Here is an 18,871-nt window from a genome sequence, read left to right on the forward strand (position 1 = left end):
GCATATGCATAGATTTCTTATAGGACATTCAAAATAGTAAGCATTATGTATATATTTACATATATATATGCTTACTATTATGTATATATATTACTTACTTACTATTACTACTTACTATTACTTACTATTATGTATATATATTACTTACTTACTATTACTACTTACTATTACTTACTATTATGTATATATATTACTTACTTACTATTACTATTAGCATATATAATGCTTACTATTTTATATATATATATACACACACACACACACACATAATGCTTACTATTATGTATATATATTACTTACTATTACTTACTACTTACTATTACTTACTATTATATATATATATATATTACTTACTTACTATTAGCATATATATAATGCTTACTATTATACACACACACACACATAATGCTTACTATTTTGGATGCCCTATAAGAAATCTATGCACATGCATAAATATACTCCTAAATTTTCTTCTGGAGCAGTGCTGTCCAATAGAAATATAATGCAAAGCAAACACGTAATTCAAAATTCTAGTAGCTATAATAAAAAAAACTAAAAAGAAACTGCCATGAAAAAATGCTCAACATCACTCATCATCAGAGAAATACAAATGAAATTACTTTTAATAATAGTCTAAAAGAACCAGTATATCCAAAGTATTATCATTCCAACAGGTAATCAATATGAAAAATTGTTAATGGGATCTTTTATCTTTTTTTTTTTTTTTTTGCATACTAAGTGTAGCACCTCTCCAGGGCCATGTGCGGCTAGTGGTTACCATATTGGGCAGCACAATAATAAAATATTTATAGTTTTCACTTTTACTTTTAGGTTTACGATTCATTTCAGACTAATTTTTTGCATGTGATGTGAAAAAGGGGTCAAGTTTCATTGTTTCTAAACCTTGACCTACTTGTTCTCCCACTACTTGTTGAAAAGTCCCTCCTCTCCCAACTGAACTGACTTGGTGCTGTTCAACTGACCATATACACACACTCTGTTTACGGACTTGATTCCGTTCTACACCACAGTGTCTTGATTACTCTAGCTTTATAGTAAAGTCTGATTTCTCCAACCGTGTTCTTCCTTCACTAGATTGTTTTGCTATTCTAGGTCCCTTGCATTTCTATATAAATTTCTCACCATGAGCTTACAGGTAGGCTTCTCATCCCTATTTCACAGAGTAGGAAACTGAGGCACAGAAAGGCAGGGATTGGTCTGTCGCTTACTTGGTAAAGGCACAACATATGACTTTGCACTTGAAATACTCTGTTTACAAAGCTTGTGTTCTTTCTGTCGTACTCACAGCTCATCACCTGGAAGGCTTCTAAGTCTACAGGAATTGGCCCCTGACTTTTTCTTTGCCCTTCAGGGGCCAAGATCTCTCAAGCCAGGGCGGGGTCTCAGCAGTCTCTCATTTGTGAGTCCTGATCTCTGAGTACTCAATACTAGGGGCCACCTGTTCCTGTGGGCAGCAAGTCTCTGTCTGGTGAAAGTTGAGTGTTGCATAATGGAGCTCTTCTTCCTCCCGTAAGGAGGGGGTGGCGGCATCTGGGGGAAGGCTGCCTGCCCAGGCTTCAATCAGGAGACCCTGCGTGAAGGAAGAGAAAAGGGAGTCAGAACCAAACAGTGGGGGATAGAGTGAGGCAGAGAATACCCAGGAGAGAAGTCCATAAATTCCTTCATCCATTCATCTCACATACATTTTTGTGGAATTCCCTCCATTCATACTTTCCTCAAATATTTAATACATAGCACTTTATTTGATGCTTGTGAATCTCATTAATTTGCCACAACAACCCCATAAGGAAGATATTATTATTGTCCTCATTTTATCGATACGAAAACTGAGGGTGAACCAAGAAAACAGCGTGCTCAAAGTCCCCGGTGAAACCAGGATCCAGCCCAAGTCCTTTCTGACCCCAAAGCCTGGTGTCCTACTGAGGCCCCCTGTGTAAGAGGCCCTGAGCTGGGTGCTGCATATACTGTAATGAGTACAAGAGATGTAGGCACTGACCTCTTGCAGCTGACTCTTTAATCGAGGGAGGAGGCAAGAAGCAAGTTAAACAAGTAAGTATCTAATGGTGAATTATGATATAATGGACAGGAACTGGGTAAGAGAGAGAGAGAATTACAAAGCCTCAATTTGAGCGCAGCACCTGTCCTTAGGGAGCTCACAGTTTCGTGGACAATCAGTCAAAGAAATTATGTCCCTACGACATAGGCAGAAAAATAACCCCCCAAAGATGCCCACACCCTAATCCCCTAGGACCTATGAATGTGTTACCTTACATGGAAAAAGGGATTTTAAGGATGAAGTTAGATTAGGGATATTGAGATGGGGAGTTTGCCCTGGATTATTGGGGTGTAACCAATGTAATCACAGGGGTCTTTATCTTTACAATTAAAAGGAGGCAGAGAGGGACTTGAAGATGTTATACTCATGGCCTTGAAGACAGAGACCTGGGTCACGAACGAAGGGATACAGATGCTCCTGGAAAAAGCAAGAAAATGCCTTTCTCCCCTGGAGCCTCCAGAAGGAACTCGGTCCTGCCTGCCAACGCCTTGGTTTTAACCCAGTGAAAACTTGTGGACTTGGATTTGTGACCTCTGGAACTGTAAGATGATAAATGTATGCTGTTGGAAGCCACTAAATGTGTGCTGGTTCATGACAGCAGCATGCTGTCCCCGCCCTTGATGCTCTGCTGCTCCCCGCCCTTGATGAGAGAACACTTCAACGGAACGATTCCTGTTTTTGTTGATTGTTCAGAGTAAGAGTTACACACACACACACAACCACTTCCTGACACCATTGTTACCAAGGCCTCTGCTTCGTGAAAGCCACATGGGCCCCTTTCAGTCCCCGCCTTTCTGGACTTTGCAACAACAGAAAGGTCATCCAACTGCTTGTCTTCCCTAAACAAAAGCGCTTCTTTTCTGGACTGCAAGGTGTCCATCAGCAGTCTCTTTGCTGCTTGCTTTGCATTTCCCTGACCCCTAAGTATTAGAGGGGCCCCGGATACCTCCAGCCCATTCTCTCCCTTGAACTGTAGACTTTGATCCAGTGGTGTACTTGAAATCCCCGTTCCCTCGTCCAAAACTCACACAGAACATATTCAAACGGAACTTCTCCTTTACTCCCCCAAATCTCTTCCTCCTACAACCTTCTCAAGCACGATGATTGGTGCCTCTGTTCTTCTGGCTGCCCACAGGAAACATCTAGGAGTCATCCCGGACCCCCTTCTGTCACTCATATCCCACCCTCAATCCATTAGCAAACTCCATTTAGCCTTAACCTCAGACTTCATCCGGAATGCAATCAAGCCCCACCCTCATGACATCTTGGTTCCAGCCACCATCATTTCCAGCCGGAAATGTTCCTCTAGCCTCCTTTTTAACTTCCCTGCCACATACAGTCTCTTTTGCACTTAGTGGCCAGAGGGATCTGTGAACGTGAAAGCTGGATTGTGCCCTTCTTCTGCTTCAAAGTCTCCAGACGCCCACAGTGGACTATGTGTGCAGACATGATTTACAAACACCCTGACTTCTTCAAACTCATGTCCCATTTCTTGGCACTTGCCTCTCTCTGTCTAATTACACAGACTTCCTGCTGGTCCTCCATTCACTGGTCTGCCTCCCATTTCTGAGCATTTGCACCTGCTGTTTCTTCTGCCCAGCATGCTCTTTGATCACAATAGATTGCAAACTCTTGAACCTCCTTCATGTCTTTGCTTAATCATCGCTAACACAAACCACAGGCCAAACCTATGGAATGGGAGAGAATATTTGCAAATCATATATGTGATTACCCAGGATAATATCCAGGATATATAAATAACTCCTACAATTCAATAATAAAAAACCCCAAATAATTCAGTTTTTTAAATGGGTAAAAAAAAAAAAAAAAACAAACACCTTGAATTAGACATTTCTCCAAAGAAGATATACAATGGCTAACAAGCCTATACAAAGACACTCACCACTGCTAATCATTAGAGAGATGCAGATCAAAAGTACAGTGAGCTATCATCTCACATCCATGAGGAGTGAGATGATGCCCACTATAACAAGCAAAAAAAAAATGAAAAATAAAAAATAGCAAGTGTTGGCAAGGATATGGAAAAAATGAGCCCTTGTGCACTGTCGGTGGGAAAGTAAAATGATGCAGCCACTGTGGAAGACAGTATGGCAGTTTCTCAAAATTTAAAATGGAAACTCCCATGACCCAGCAATTCCACTTGTGAGTGTTTATCCCCCCAAATTGAAAGCAGGATCTCAAAAAGATATTTGCATGCCCATGTACATTGCAGCATTATTCACAAACTTAGCATCCATTTGCAGAAGAATGGATAAAGAAAATGTGCTATATACATTATTATATACAACAGGATATTATTCAGTCCTTAGAAAGAAGGACATCCTGTTACAGGCTACAACATGGATAAACCTTGAGCACATTATGCTAAGTGAAATAAGCCAGTCACAAAAATACAAAAACTGCGTGATTCCACGTCTGTGATGTATCTACGAAATCCATCAAACCTACAGAAGCAGAAAGCAGAATGGTGGGTTTCAAGGGGCAGGAGTGTCAGGGGAAGTGGGTACTCGCTGTCCGATGGACACATACAGAGTTTGTTTTGCAAGACGAAAATGTTCTAGAAATCTGTTGCACAACTATTCACTTAAAAATGGCTAAGATGGTAAAGTTACCACAAAAAAATAAAGAACAGAAAAAACACAAGCCATCTCCCCAGCACCCCTGGTCTCTGTGCCCTTCACTTTCCCCCAAGTACACGTCTGCCTTTCACATTGTAGTCACTTATTTGTTGTTTGATTGGTTGTTTATTTGGTTTGGTTGTATCCCTCTGTCTAGACTAATACTTCACGGAGCCCCAGATGAACAATTTTTTTTTTTCAGAGATGAATCCCCGGCACCTGCAACCCCTCCCCTGTCACTTGGGAGGGGCTCAATAGCATTTCCCAAATGAATTAGTAAATAAAAGATACATGGTACTCTGCTCAAAACCCTCCAAAGACTTCCAGTCTGAATACAAATGAATGAAAAGCATGACATTTACATCAGAGCATGAAGGCTGAACAGGAATGAAGAAGTGGAAATGAGAAGGAAGAGCATTTGAGGAGAGAATAACAGTCCCTGTAAACACCAGAGGCACAAATACCCTTGTTCAGAGGAGTCCAGTGTGGATGGAGTGGAAAGTAAGAGTGACTTTCTGAGCCAACTAGAGCCTAAGGCAGAAGAAAATACATGTGCATATATATGTATATATATATATATATATATATATATATATATATAATGTTTTTGTGTTTCTAACAGTTTTTCACCCACATTAAAATAATTAAAATATTATTGCAAACTTGAAGAATGCATGTACTAAAACATTACTTTCAGTTTAAATATTTTATTTATACCCGAACCAGAATTTATGATAATTTTGCTTTCCTGGTTTTACTGGAAGCAAACGCAGAGAGGACATTTTCAAAATCAACCTCTCTGCTCCTTTCATTTTCAATTGAGAATACTGCCATGTTTGAGAATTTCTCTGGGTTCAGTTATGATCTTAGATAATTTTTTAATTTTTCTTTTGGAGAGAGAGAGTGCATGAGCAGGGGAGAGGGGCAGAGGGAGAAAGAGAGAATCCCAAGCAGGCTCCATGCCATCAGTGCAGAGTCCAACACGGGGCTCAATCTCACGAACTGTGAGATCACGACCTGAGGCACAATCGAGAGTTAGATGCTCAACCGACTGAGCCACCTAGGTGCCCCTTAATTTCTAACTAACTTCAGTCTAGTGATCCTGTCATTGTTTAGATTTTTTAATATTTTACTCACCATGGATGTTTTGCCTTAATTTTGTTTTTTTAAAAATAGTACATGAAAACATTATTTATCTGGATTACGGAGATTTTGGAGCACCTCCTTAAGTTTTGCATCTGGGGCAAGGGCCTTCTTCACTTCACCCTAACCCTAGTTCTTCTGGAGAGGTAGGTGCTCGAGAGGCCAGGATATGCAGGGCTGCAGGAGTTTGGATTCCTGAGGAGTTTGGACTTTATTCTCTAGGTCAGGGGTCCGCAAACTATGGCCCATGAATCAAATATGGCCCACTGCCTGTGTTCGTAAATAAAGTTTTATTGGAACGCAGCTGTGCTCATTCATTTGCATATGGTTTATGGCTGTTTTCACTCTACAACAGCAGAGATGAGTGGTTACAACAGACTGTAAAGTGTGCAAAGCCAAAAGTATCTATCTGGCCCTTGATAGAAAAAGTTGCCAGCCTCTGTTTTAGACAATGGAGGCAAACAGGTGTTTAAATGCAGAGTAACTGGATAATGGTGGCTTTTATTTTATTTTTTTTAACATTTTTATTTATTTTTGAGACAGAGAGAGACAGAGCATGAACGGGGGAGGGTCACAGAGAGAGGGAGACACAGAATCTGAAACAGGCTCCAGGCTCTGAGCGGTCAGCACAGAGCCCGACGCGGGGCTCGAACTCACGGACTGTGAGATCATGACCTGAGCCGAAGTCGGACACTCAACCGACCGAGCCACCCAGGCGTCCCGATAATGGTGGCTTTTAGATGACTGCTTGGTGTAGGACAAGGAAGGTGAGAGGCAAGGAGATGAGGAGGTCCAGGAAAAAGATTCTGAATCCTTGGCAATGATGGGGGTCAAGATAGAGAGAGGGGGCGAAGCTAGCTGTCCTTAAGAGGAAAAATGGACAAGATGTGGTGAATTTGGGGCTGTAGGAAAGACAAGGAGGAGAGACAGAAGGTGACTCCTGCATGCCTGACAGGAAAGAAAGAGGAGGGAGTGGTTGTGCTGTCCCAAAGATGGGGAATCCCCAAGGAGGAGGAGGAGGAGATAAGGAGAGGAACTTTGGCCATGCTCAGTAGAGCAATTCTAAATGCCATCCCGGGATAGGTATCCAGGCAGGATGCTTGATGGCAAGATGCCCAGGTCACTCACCTGAGACACTGACCTCGTGACAACGTTTGCACTCTCCATGCCTGTATTCTCGGTGCCCACTGAAGGCTTTGTCACTTTCTTCCTGTGGGATCTCACTCTGAAAGAAGAGACCAGAAAGCCTTTCAGTCTGGCCAGCTCAGCATGCTGTGGGCAGACTGACCCCTTCCTCCATTCTTTCTTAAGGGGCTGGAAGGGTGATGGAGGTGGGAGAGTGGTGATCCCATTCTAGAGACCCTAGTGTTGAGAATGCAGGCCTTCCTATCCTGGACAATGGGGACAGAGCTCTTTTTTTTTTTTTTAATTTTTTTCTTAATCTTTATTTATTTTTGAGAGAGAGACAGAGTGTGAGCAGGGGAGGAGCAGAGAGAGAGGGAGACACAGAATCTGAAGCAGGCTCCAGGCTCCCAGCTGTCAGCACAGAGCCCGACACGGGGCTCAAACCCACGGACCACGAGATCGTGACCTAAGCTGAAGTCGGATGCTTAACCAGCTGAGCCACCCAGGTGCCCCAAGAGTTCCATGACAGACTCACCCAGGTGCCATCGACCTCCTTCCTGCCCTTGCTTCAGATTCTTCACCCACCCAGGTCCCTCCATCCTGTGCTTGCCTGCCCTTCCCACCCAGGGCTATCCCTCCCTCCCCAGGGTCAATGCTCACAGGATGATGATGATGCAGAGAACCAGGAAGATCAGAGCCGTTGCACCTGCTCCCCCGACTGCCCCCAGCAGCCTTTCTGATAAAGGCCATGCTTTTCCTGCACACAGATTGAATTATTGGTGATTCCTCTCCAAGGACTTGGTATCTTCTCCCACTCCCTGTGGGACCCTAGATTTTTCCAGCCCCCCTGCCAGCCTCAAAACACAGGAACTTGGGGCTGGGGGAGGGGATTAGGGCCAGGTGAGTGAGGCATACAGGGGCTGGATTGCAGCCTGTCTTTATTTAAAATGCAGTTACTTTGTTCATTGAGATATTTATTTTATGTTCATGTATATTTTTTAAAAAAGACTGCGTTGCAGTCTTACTTCTATTACTGAGGTTTCTTGGCTTCTCCTTAAATTAAAAAAAACTAATGTTTATTTTTGAGGGGGGGAGGGGCAAAGAGAGAGGGAGACACAGAGTTCGAAGTGGGCTCCAGGCTCTGAGCTGTCAGCACAGAGTCTGACACAGGGCTCAAACCCAGGGACCATGAGATTATGACCTGAGCCCAAGTCAGACACTTAACTGACTGAGCCACGCAGGCACCCTGGCTTCTTCTTAAAGTTTGGGCACATGGTGGCCTCCTCCCTGCCCCACAAATCAAGGATCTTGTGTTCTCAGACACACCTGTGCAGGCCCCAGCCCCTCTCCTCCAAGACCCACCCCTTTCCCCTGGCTTCCCCTCTCAGCCTTCACCCCACCCTACAGCTGGGGTCTGGCTGGAAGAGGACAGTGATACTGGAGGTAGCAGGGAAAATCCAGGGGAGCACAGACCAGAGCTGACATCCCCTTTAAGGGTCAGGGGGCGTGGCTGGGGAGCCCCGGGGGTGGGGGGGGCAGGTGCTGTTGTTCTTCTCCAGCCACCCCCACAGATGCACTCACTCTGCAGCAAGAGGCTCAGGGAGACGTGCTGGGAGCCCACCGCGTTCTGAGCTCGGCACGTATATTCCCCTTCATCTCTCTCCTGTACCCGAGGCAGCTCCAGCACCCCCGGGTTCGGGCTACACAGGGTCAGGTGCCCCTGGGCCCAGCTTAGCCTGGCAGGGGGGTTGCTGTTGACGACACAGACCAGGCGCAAGGACTGGTTCTCCAGGACTGAAAGAGATGAGCCATTCTCCAGGGCTGTGGGTGCTGGAGAAAAAGAGACTGAGGGTCAGAGAGACAAAAAGAGAGAAAGCAGAAGGATATGAAAAGAGACCGGATGAGGGGACGGGGAACAGAGGTCAATTGAAGTGCAGGAAAAGGCACACTTTCTCCCCTTGATGGTGGGAATGTGCACTTGTCCACCCTCCATGCAGGACAACTTGGCCGCATTTCTCAACTTGGAAAGAACATAAAAGCTACATTTTGCTTTTAGGAACTTACCCCACAGACATACATACACTTTGCTGTGAAAGGTGACACAAGATTACTTACTCATCATAGCATTTTGGTTAATACAGTAAAATGAACGCCATGATTTTCCATTAGTGGAAGACGCACGCAGAAGCAGAACCCATCCACGTGAAGGAATACTGCGCAGTCACAGAGCAGAAGGAGGACCGTCTGTGCTACTGACAGCAAAGGGCCCCTTAGATCCTTAGCAAACACACTGAGGCTCAGAGCAGCCTCTGGACACGAGACACTTTCCGGGAGGGAACTGGACATCTGAGGCCGACTTTGCTGTGCGTTATGAATACGTGTCCGTGTGAATAGATTAGCTGTTCAAAAGTACTCAGATAAACGGTTGGTAGGAAAATAAAAGGTGAGGGCGTCCGGAGATGCATGATAAGGGGCAGTTCTGCCGGGTGAGTGTCGCCCTGTTCTTGCTCTCCTGATAACAGGGGGGAGGGCAGAAGTGGGGGAGGGAGGGGCCGAAGGGGACAGCTGCTCACAGGGCCATGGGGGCCGGGGAGGGGGAGGGCCTCTGGGGGACCCACAAGAGGGACCCGGCCCTGCCCTTGCTCCCTGCACCCTAGGAGGAGCCCCTATCCTACCTGTGCCGTTTTCTTGGAAGACAGCGACGGTCAAGTTCCACGGAGAATCTGGGACAGAAAGACATGGCAGATTGGCGTCAACGGAGAGGGCTGGTGGACATTGGCCCTCAGTCCCCACGGGAGCTGCATAAATGGGAAGAGGGTGGAGATCCTCCTGACCCCCTCCCAGCCCACATGCCAGGACCCAACACCCAATGTCCCAGGCCCTGACCCCCCAGCCAACTGCCCTCAGGACCCCATCAGGGATCCAGGTGGCCCTGGCCCAGTTCTCACAGGACACGTTGAGGTGAATGGTCCTCATTGTGGTCACTCCGGTCCCAGGCAAGGTCACCTGACAGGTGAGGTCGGTGCCGTGGTCTTGCAGCCGTGGGGTGAGGGTGAGCACAGAGGAGAGGTGGGTCTTGGGGCCCAGGGAAGCGAGGGCCGCTGATGTCCAGGAGAAGATGGGGGGCGTGCCCCACGCACAGGTCCAGGGCACAGAGCAGGTCAGGTTACTGGGGTGTCCAGACTCCAGGGTCCCCGAGATAAGGATGTCAGGTGTCTGGGTCAGGGCTGGGGGGAGATGGGGAGACACGGGGATCAGGAGGAGGGTCCGAGGTGCAGCCTTGAGAGAAGCCTCAAGCTTTGGTCCAGCCCCTGCCTCTGAGCCCCAACATGCATTACCCCCAGCCCCTCCCGGGTTGTCCTGGGACCCCCAACCTTCCCCTGTGGCTTCTCCCACAATCTGCTCCTTACCTGTCACACGCACGGAGAGCTGGTCACGTGTGTAAGTATATCTCACAGAAGGCCCTCTCTCCACCCTAAAGACATATGTCCCCGAGTCCCCTCTCCGTACATCTCTGATGTCCAGGGAGCAGTTGTAGTCCTGGGGGTTTCCGAGGAGGCGGAATCGGCCCTGGGACTCCTGCCGCACTTTTCCATCTGGGTTGTTTGTGGCCACTAGAACATCCTGTTGTACACCGGCCCCTTTCCGGAACCAGTAGCCGAGAGCTGGGGTAGACTCAGACCAGCCTTCCCGGGGATAGAAGCATCTGCAGGACACTCGCACACACAGGCCCTCCTGCCCCTTTGCGTCCTGCACTTGCAGCCAGTAATCCCCCTGTGGCCCCCTCCCGGCCCCCCTCTGGCCCTCGGCCCCCTCTCTCCCCCAGAGCAGGGCCAACAGCAGCAGAAGCATGTCTGGGCTTGGAGGTGCCGGGTCCCCGGGGAGCCTGTTTCTCCGGGTCTGTCTCTCAGAAGCTAAGAGCTGCAAGACTGAGAGGAGGCCCCGACAGGAAGGTGACAGTGATGTCAGAACAGTGGCCCTCGTCAGAGGAGGAACCTCGCACGCAGACGCTGTCAGGGCCGGGACAGCCCTTGGGAATCAGCCATCCACCACCGCATCTCCACTGCTGGGGATCCTGGGCCTAGAGGCCAGAGAGGGTGAGAGCCTCGCCCAAATTCACACCCTGTGCAGGGCTCGAGCCCCATCTCCTACCTTCCTGCCAATGCCCCTCCCCTTCTGGGGTCACTTTTTTGCAAAGTGAAAAAGGGTTCCTTTGGGCCAGACCACCTGAATCACAGGCTGTACATGTCTGTGGAACTCATGTGGGGACATAGGGACCTGAGAGATGGGGGAGGCCAGGGGTGGAGGTGTGAGGAGGTCAACTGTCCTCCCTCACTTGGAATCCACATGGTAGGCCTCCCCTCCCTGCTCATGAGACCACACACTAGCCCCAGGCACTGCCCTTGGAGTCACTGTCCAGCAAGGAAACAGTAGGTGTTGGTACCCAGAGCTCCCTGTGACAGGGGACACACAGGCAGAGGGAGGTGCTGTTCATAGGAAGGTTGGAGGTTGGAGGTTGTGTCCTAGGAAGACTGGGCACAGGGAACACTCAAGCAGGGGAGACAAAGATTCCAAGGACATTGAGGGGAGACTGACACAAAGGACACATGGGAAACTGAAGCTGTGGCTGTACACAGGGTTGGTATGGGGGGAAGGGCAGAGGAAAAGGGACCAATTTTGAAAGGGGTAGAAACTTCCCCCTTTGTTGTGGTTGTCTGGGTGCCAGGACGATTTCTTAACCGCTGGTATCTCACCCTTTTTTCTATTGCTCCAGAGGGTGGCGGAGTCTGCCAATCTCTGGGGCTTTGCCCGTGAGGGCTCTGGTCCCAGGAGTCAGGTGTGCAGGAGACACGGAGTGAGGAAAGCCAGCTGGGTGTCATCCACTCTCCAGGTGGGGATGATTTGGTGAGAGAAGAGACGTGCACCTGAATTCACAGAAGGTTATGTTTAACTGTGTGGCTGGGGGCTTGGAGGAGGTTCTGGGAGGTTCTGGTGCCTCCTTCGACCTATGTTGGTTCTCTTGACACATTTGGGTGGGGGGAATATAAGATACAAAGAAGAGGCTCCAACAAGAACAACTCAGTGATTCATCACAAAATAGAAACAGAGCACTGCAGGCACCCTGGACCATCCCTTCGATCCCCATCCCTATTGCACACCCCACTCCTCCCAAAGGAGTCCCTGGACTCACTTTAATGCTGATTGTTCCCTTGCTTTTTTCTTCATGGTTTCATCACCCGAGCATGCTGCTTGTACTATGCAGTACTATGCTCATGTTTTTCTTAAGACTGTGTATGCACAGAGAACATTAGTCTGTTTTCTTCCATGCAACTTCATGAATCTTCCCCTCCCACGTTACCCCTGCCCTGAATCCTTACCCATAACCAGGGGCACAGTCAGCACTGGGGTCACTGAGAAGGGAAGGGGCAGGATTTCGGCATGCATAGGCACTCCTGCACCATCATAATTCCTGCAATGCTGCCACGTGTCACCCTGCAGCCCCATCCCCCTGTGCTGGACTACACACAGCAGGGTCAATTGCAGCCTCTCTATAGTCAGAAGGGTTGGGCCATGTCCAATCTGTTTCCCATGGTCCCCAGTTTGCAAAGAAAAGCAGAAGAATGAGGGGCACCTGGGTGGCTCAGTCGGTTAAGTGTCCAACTTCGGCTCAGGTCATGATCTCGCGTTTTGTGAGTTCGAGCCCCGCGTCGGACTCTGTGCTGATAGTTCAGAGCCTGAAGCCTGCTTTGGATTCTGTGTCTCCCTCTTTCTCTGCCCCTCCCTGCTCATGCTCTGTCTCTTTCTGTCAAAAATAAATAAACATTTAAAAAAAAATTTTTTAAAAAGAAGAAAAGCAGAAGAATGAGAAGGAGAGATACGGGGAAATCACAGAGAATCTAGCTGTGTGCAAAAGAGGAACTTATAACCCACAGGCCATCAGAGCTAGGAGGCCTTCTAGCCCCACTTCTTTGATTTTCAGAAGAAGACACTGAGGTCCAGAGTGGGCAAATGAATTGCCCAAATCATATGTGGGTGCCCTGTCTCATGCACCACTGTCTACACAGGGAGCTACTTAATCAATCTTTGTCAGACCAGAATTCATTGAGCTGGGAGATGAGTAGCTTATGTTAATCTGAGAGGGAAGAATTATCAACTTTTCCCATGAGATGGAGAGAAAATTTCATTCATTCATTCACTCATTCATTCAACAACCATTTACCTTATGCCTTCATGTTTCCAGTAAAGGGGTGAATATGAGAGATGTAGCTCTTGTCTTTGAGGGGAGTAGCATCTCGCTGGGAGACAGATTCCTGACAATTCCAATGTCACAGGGTAGGTAGCTGGGATGGGGGAGGTGAAGGCTAGGGATGGCTGAGGGGGATGGGTGGGGGGGGACAGCGGGAGCTCTTGCCCTTTTGAACTGCAAAGTGGGTCCTCAGAGACAAGTTGACATGGTAGGGACTCTCAGGCAATCTCAAGGGATGTGAATTCCACAGGTGATCTTGGTACCCTGAGAATTCCTGGACTCTCAGGTATTATGTTCCCTATCACACTCAGTCTCCTAATGTGCTGGAAATCCTCCTCCAGCTACCAAGTTTTGTGCTCTGTGACCAACATCACCTCTGCCCCAGCAGAGGAGGGGCCACCACCCACAGGGGGCGCTGTCTCCAAACAGGACTTACCTGGCTGGGGGTGGGAGGTGGTCCCTGGGAAAGGGTGATGGTGCTGTCCGTGGTTCTGAATCAGAGGGGAGTGCTGGCTTTGGGCATGTCCACAGCTCTGTGGAGGGGCCTGATCACACAGAACAGGGATCCTAGGTCTGGAGTCAGTATAGTCAGCATGTCAGATGTGCTGGAGAGGGCTTAGGTCTACCTGGAAGGGAAACTCCAGGGGAAGGGAACTCCCTCAGGGGAAGGGAAGGTCTCAGTCTCTCCTCCTTATCCTTCTATCCACCCTCAGAAATGTCCTATGGACAATGCCAGGCTATTGCCACTAGTTCAAGAGCAGGGAAAGTGAAGGTTCTGTGTTGCCCTTTTACATATCCGGTTCCATTTCATTTTCTGAACATCTCTGACAGAGAGGGGTAATCCCCTCATCACATAGAGCAGGCAGCCAAAACTCAAGACAGATGGGCAGCTGTAGGAACTAGCTTCCAAAGACCACCCCAAACAACCCTGGCCTTCCTTACACAAACATGGAGCTCCCCTCATTATGAGATAAAATTGTTATTATTATCTCCTCCTCTTGAATCAAGGTCGGGTCCATGACTACTTTGATTAATAGAATGTGGAGGACAAGATGTTCTAAGACTCATACAGCTCAGATATTAAGAAGGCTTGGTAGCTTCCGCTCCTGCCTCGCAGAGTCCTGGGCGTCTGTGTAAGCAACCCAGGGGACTCTGATGGAGAGAGAGGCTACATAGAGGAACCCTGAGCCTCAGACATCCAGCCCCAGCCCCGGCCACCATCACAACATAACTGCCCAGAAGAGCCCAGAGCAAGACAAGGAGTGAAACTGTCCAGCTGGGCTCTGACCAATTTACAGCACTGTGAGACAAAATACAATGATTGTTCAGGCTACTGAGTTGTAGGGTGGCTTGATGTGCAGCAACAGGTAACTGAAACACTAGCTTGCACAAATCATAGCTAATAGGTAAAAGGTAACGTTCTGGAGGTTTACAGGCCTGATGAATTTTTCTACATACTGTATTTCTTTAAAATTTTTTTTAAAATGTTTATTTACTTATTTTGAGAGAGCAAGAGAGAGCAAGAGGAGGAGGAGTGGGGGGGGGGGGCGGTGGTGGAGAGAATCCCAAGCAGGGTCTGTGCTGTCAGAGCAGAGCCCAATACAGGGCTCAAACCCATGGACTGTGAGATCATGGCCTGAGCCGACATCATGAGTCAGAGACTTAACCAACTGAGCCACCCAGGCACCCCTTTTACGTACTGTATTTAAAGGATGGCTCTTAAATGGAGATCTAAAGCCTTCAGTGAAGACGCCTGTGGAGCTTTGCCAGGCTGGGACTACATTTCCCAGAATCCCCTTCCACGTTTGCATCCAGGTTAAAGCTGGCTACAAGAGAAGGGAGAAGTTGAAGCAGCAGCCATGGGGATCCGAGGGTCAGTGGAAGAGCAGGAACTATTGCAGCTCTCACACCCTGTGGCTGCTCTGGTGGCTCACCTTTGTTGGCTTGACATTCCAGCTGCTCAATTGCTGGGAGTGAAGAAGGTGTTGGGGGAAAGTGGCTGAATTTCCGGGAGCAAGAGCCATTGAGCCCTGGTACATTGATTGGTCCACCAATCCAGGGGGACACAGGTGGCCCAGAGAGAAGTTCACAGTGACATGCAAAGGATCCAGGAAAACAGTGTGCCTGTTTCTCTCCTTCTAAGACATTGTCCCAGGATCTCTTTAACCTGACAACTAGGGCCATTTGCCTATTCACAGGAGCCCCATCTTCCCTGAGCAAAGGACAGGATATGGCCAACGGTCTCAGTAGTCAGAATGACCAATGCCCAGTTTTGTGTGTGTGTGTGTCTGTCTGTCTATGCTGATTAAATGCCCAAATTAAACATTATTTCCGGGTGTGACTGTGGGGGTGTTTCCAGATGAGATTAGCATTTGAATCGGTTGACTTGGTTGACTCAGTAAAGTAGATAACCCCTTCCGGCTGCCAGTGGGCATCATCCAAGGTCTGAAAAGAACAAAAGGCAGAGGAAGAGTACTCATTCCCTTCCTGAGCTGCGACATTGGTGTTTTCTTGCCCGTGCACTGAGATCTGCAGCATCAGTTCCCCCTGGTTCTCAGGCTTTGGGACTCAGACTGGAATTACACCTCTGGCTTTCCTGGGTCCCCAGCTTTCAGGTGGCAGATTGTGGGTCCCCTCAGCCTCCATTATTGAACCAGTTCTTCATAGTAAATCTCTGTTTGGTTCTGTTCCTCTGGGGAACCCTGTCTAATACAGTCAAAAGGGGGACAAACAGATGAAAGCAAGACCTCATGGGCCATATTTCCTACTTTCTCATTATTTCCATGAGAAATAGAAGCCACTGAAAGTGGAAAGCTAGAGAATCAGAGAGTGAAATGTCCAGATTTGTGTTTTCAGGTGTTCTCTCCAGCTGCCCTGGAGGAGGGGGCGGGTTGGAGGGGCATCTGGAGTGGAGTCAACAGTCTGGGGCCACTGACCATCCAGTATTTCTGTTGACAAAGACTCCTGTCACTAAATGCAGCATGGCCCTCTTGCACAGTTGTGACCCCTAAGAATGCTGGGCTTTACTCTGCCCGTAGTGTGTGATAAGTAAACACTTGTGGAATGCAGACCATTAAAAGTACAAATTTAGGGGGGAAAGGTGACAAATGTGGTATACAATAGGAACCAAATTTTGAGTTAAAAACTGTATAGTGTTAACAAGATGACAAAGGCTAGTCCCTGCATCAGAGGGCTGAGACTGGGTGGGACAGGAGGGAACAGGGAAGGGAGAGGAGGTGCATAGATGGGGGTAGGGGCAGGTAGAACACAAAGGAGCAGTCACAGGGTGTGTGGGCCAGGTGTTTCCAGGAAGAAGCTGACCATGATGTCCCCATATCTGTCCCTCTGGACTCCAGATCCACACCTTAGTCCCATCTCAAGAAGGGCGGAGACTCGGTCAGGCCTCTCAGCTCTGCTCCCTGGGGGCCCCCACACCTGCAGGGACAACATGGCTCTCAGATCAGAGAGTCACCCCTTTAATTCTAACTACAGGTGGGGTGGGACAGCTCAGCCCCACCTGGAACTCAGGGACTTCCTGGAGACTTCCCTGGAGAGGGATAGGCCCGCTCACCTTGTGTAGTAGATCCAGGTGAGGCCATAGGTGAAGAGGAAGCCAGACCCCATGAAGGCCCCTCTGAGCAGGGTGAGGACCAGGGGCATGAGCCCTCCTACTCCTCAGTCACACAGTTGACGGAAGAGGGGCTTTCTGGGGAAGGGGGGGGGGGGGGGGTGGGCAGGGGATGAAGTTCTGGCCCTAGGCCCTTCCACATCCTAAACACCTGGCCAGGTTGTCCACCCCCAGAATCTGTGTTGCAACTCACTTTGCACAGAGAGGCTGAAGGAAATGTTTTGGGAGCCCAGTGGGTGCTAAGCCTGGCAGGTGAATTCCCCTTCATCTCCAGACCCTATGTGGGGCAGCTCCAGGACATCAGGTGCTTAGGGTTGGGGGAGTGGGGCAGCTTGTTAGGGCTTTTCCTTCCTGGGACCAGCTCAGCATGGCAGGGGGTTGCTATTGGACCAGGATCCAGTGGGGGGTGGTGGAGCTGAGAGGTGTGCCTCTCCCACTTCCCAAACAGACACAGAGGGTGCACGACTATTTGACCCAAGCCCATGTATAGACTCCAGGAGTCTAGAGTGGCTGAAAGATCCTGGAGGGAGAGAGGCTTAGCTGAGACTAGAAGGAGGAGAGGAACTGGTCATATTAACATATGGAGGAAGGCACCTCAGGTAGAGGAGTGACAAGCAAAGGCACTGAGCCTTTTATCCCCTGGAAAAAGATGTTTCCTACTGAATCAATTCCTTTATGGACACATGGCTATGAGCCTGGTAGATGAAAGGAAATGCAAATATCTCTGGGACCTGCTAGAGAAGACAGGGAAGTTTCTGCACCTGATAAGCTGAGGAAGTCACCCTGGAGTGCAGGGGAGCCACCAGAGGGCTCTGAGCGGGGAAGGGGCAGGGTAGGCTATGGGGGTAGGGAAACCTTTCTGGGCCTGTTCTATGTGGGACACAAACTTGACGGGAGACACCAGAGACCAGGAGGCTGGGCAGGAGGAAGGAGCAATGGTCAAGGCCATATGGGTGAAGGGGAGGAGGCAGGACAAAGAGGGGATGAGGAAGGGAGCAATTTGGGACATTTTCTGGAGATAAAGCTTACAGGACCCATTGATTCATGGGGGTGGGAGAAAAAAGGAGGCATGTGGAGTTAGTCAGGAGTCCTGACCCAAGTAGCTGGGGGGATGGAGACCCGTGTCCCCAATTTCTGCACTTCAAAGTCATATTTGGACCCTGCACCAAAGCTGTTAGAGAGACCCAGACTCCACCCTCATTTCCCACCCTAGACTCTTCTGGCTCCTGGCCCACTCACCTTCCTACAGCATGGATTATAGCAGCACTACCAGCAGCAGAAACATCTCTTGAACCATAAATGCCAGGCACTGTCTTGGGACAGTCTGGTCACCACAGTCTCAGTATGGGAAAAGTGGTTAAAAACACACACACACACACACAAGAGGAAGCCAGTGGATAGGAAAAGGATAGTAATTGTATGCATTAGTGCAACTTCAGACCCCCAGTCGCCAGAGATGAAGAGGTTCTTGGTCCTACTCTGCAGGACTCAATGAAGTCTGGAGAAGGCAAAAGACCCCCAAAAGTCATACTGGCTGATGTATCTTTCATACTTGGAAAGCTTCATAGAAATCGGTATGATTTCTGCCATTCAGTACTTGCCAGTGAATTTTTATCCCCTGGAAAAAGATGTTTCCTACTGAATCAATTCCTTTATGGACACATGGCTATTTGGGGGTTTTGTTTCTTCTTGAGACCGTTTCGGTAAATGAAATTTTTCTTATAATTTTTACACGTCATCTGAATTTTAAAATGAAATAGCATATATTTGAGTGAAACATCCCCTTATATTGTTCTTAAAGCAAAAGACATTGAAGCAAAACATACACGGAGAAAACAGTTCAGTTTATAAAGATAAGCTTGATCAATTTTCGTACGATGATGACATTCCTGGAATAACCACCTAGATCAAGAAACCCCACCAGCACTCATTCTCAAGTTACTCCCTTCTAAAAAAGTAACCACTATAAGTAACTTCTATCATCATTGATTAGTTTTCTGTTTTTGACTTCG

At 48.3% G+C, this 18,871-nt stretch overlaps 1 protein-coding gene across 3 annotated transcripts; it reads right to left on the minus strand.

The window, feature by feature from the left end:
• Positions 1–596: 596 nt before the first annotated feature.
• On the minus strand, positions 597–12,747 carry LOC125915699 (sialic acid-binding Ig-like lectin 8). Of its 3 annotated transcripts, XM_049621659.1 has the most exons (8): positions 12,617–12,747; positions 10,395–11,909; positions 9,933–10,211; positions 9,660–9,782; positions 8,566–8,814; positions 7,645–7,741; positions 7,001–7,084; positions 1,456–1,591 (listed from the first exon to the last, which is right to left on the minus strand). In XM_049621659.1, exons 2-8 carry the CDS (start codon positions 10,834–10,836, stop codon positions 1,582–1,584), a joined length of 1,284 nt encoding a protein of 427 aa, XP_049477616.1. In that variant the 5' UTR covers positions 10,837–11,909; positions 12,617–12,747; the 3' UTR covers positions 1,456–1,581. The 3 variants fall into 3 exon arrangements, with proteins under 3 accessions (XP_049477614.1, XP_049477615.1, XP_049477616.1); XM_049621657.1 differs by lacking the exon at positions 12,617–12,747 and having other exon boundaries at positions 597–1,591; positions 6,988–7,084; positions 10,395–11,119; XM_049621658.1 differs by lacking the exon at positions 12,617–12,747 and having other exon boundaries at positions 597–1,591; positions 6,988–7,084; positions 9,660–9,707; positions 10,395–11,112.
• Between the last annotated feature and the right edge of the window lie 6,124 nt (positions 12,748–18,871).

The sequence above is a fragment of the Panthera uncia genome (assembly GCF_023721935.1).
Source record: "Panthera uncia isolate 11264 chromosome E2 unlocalized genomic scaffold, Puncia_PCG_1.0 HiC_scaffold_19, whole genome shotgun sequence".
Classification (NCBI taxonomy): domain Eukaryota; kingdom Metazoa; phylum Chordata; class Mammalia; order Carnivora; family Felidae; genus Panthera; species Panthera uncia.

Coding starts and splice junctions, on each gene's coding strand:
- LOC125915699 (XM_049621657.1), bottom strand. CDS start 10,836: ATGCTTCTGCTGCTGTTGGCCCTGCTCTGGGGGAGAGAGGGGGCCGAG. Junction 7,742..8,565: donor CCTGAGCCTCTTGCTGCAGA/GTGAGTGCATCT, acceptor ATCTGTGTGCAG/GAAAAGCATGGCCTTTATCA. Junction 7,085..7,644: donor CTCTGCATCATCATCATCCT/GTGAGCATTGAC, acceptor CTCTTCTTTCAG/AGTGAGATCCCACAGGAAGA.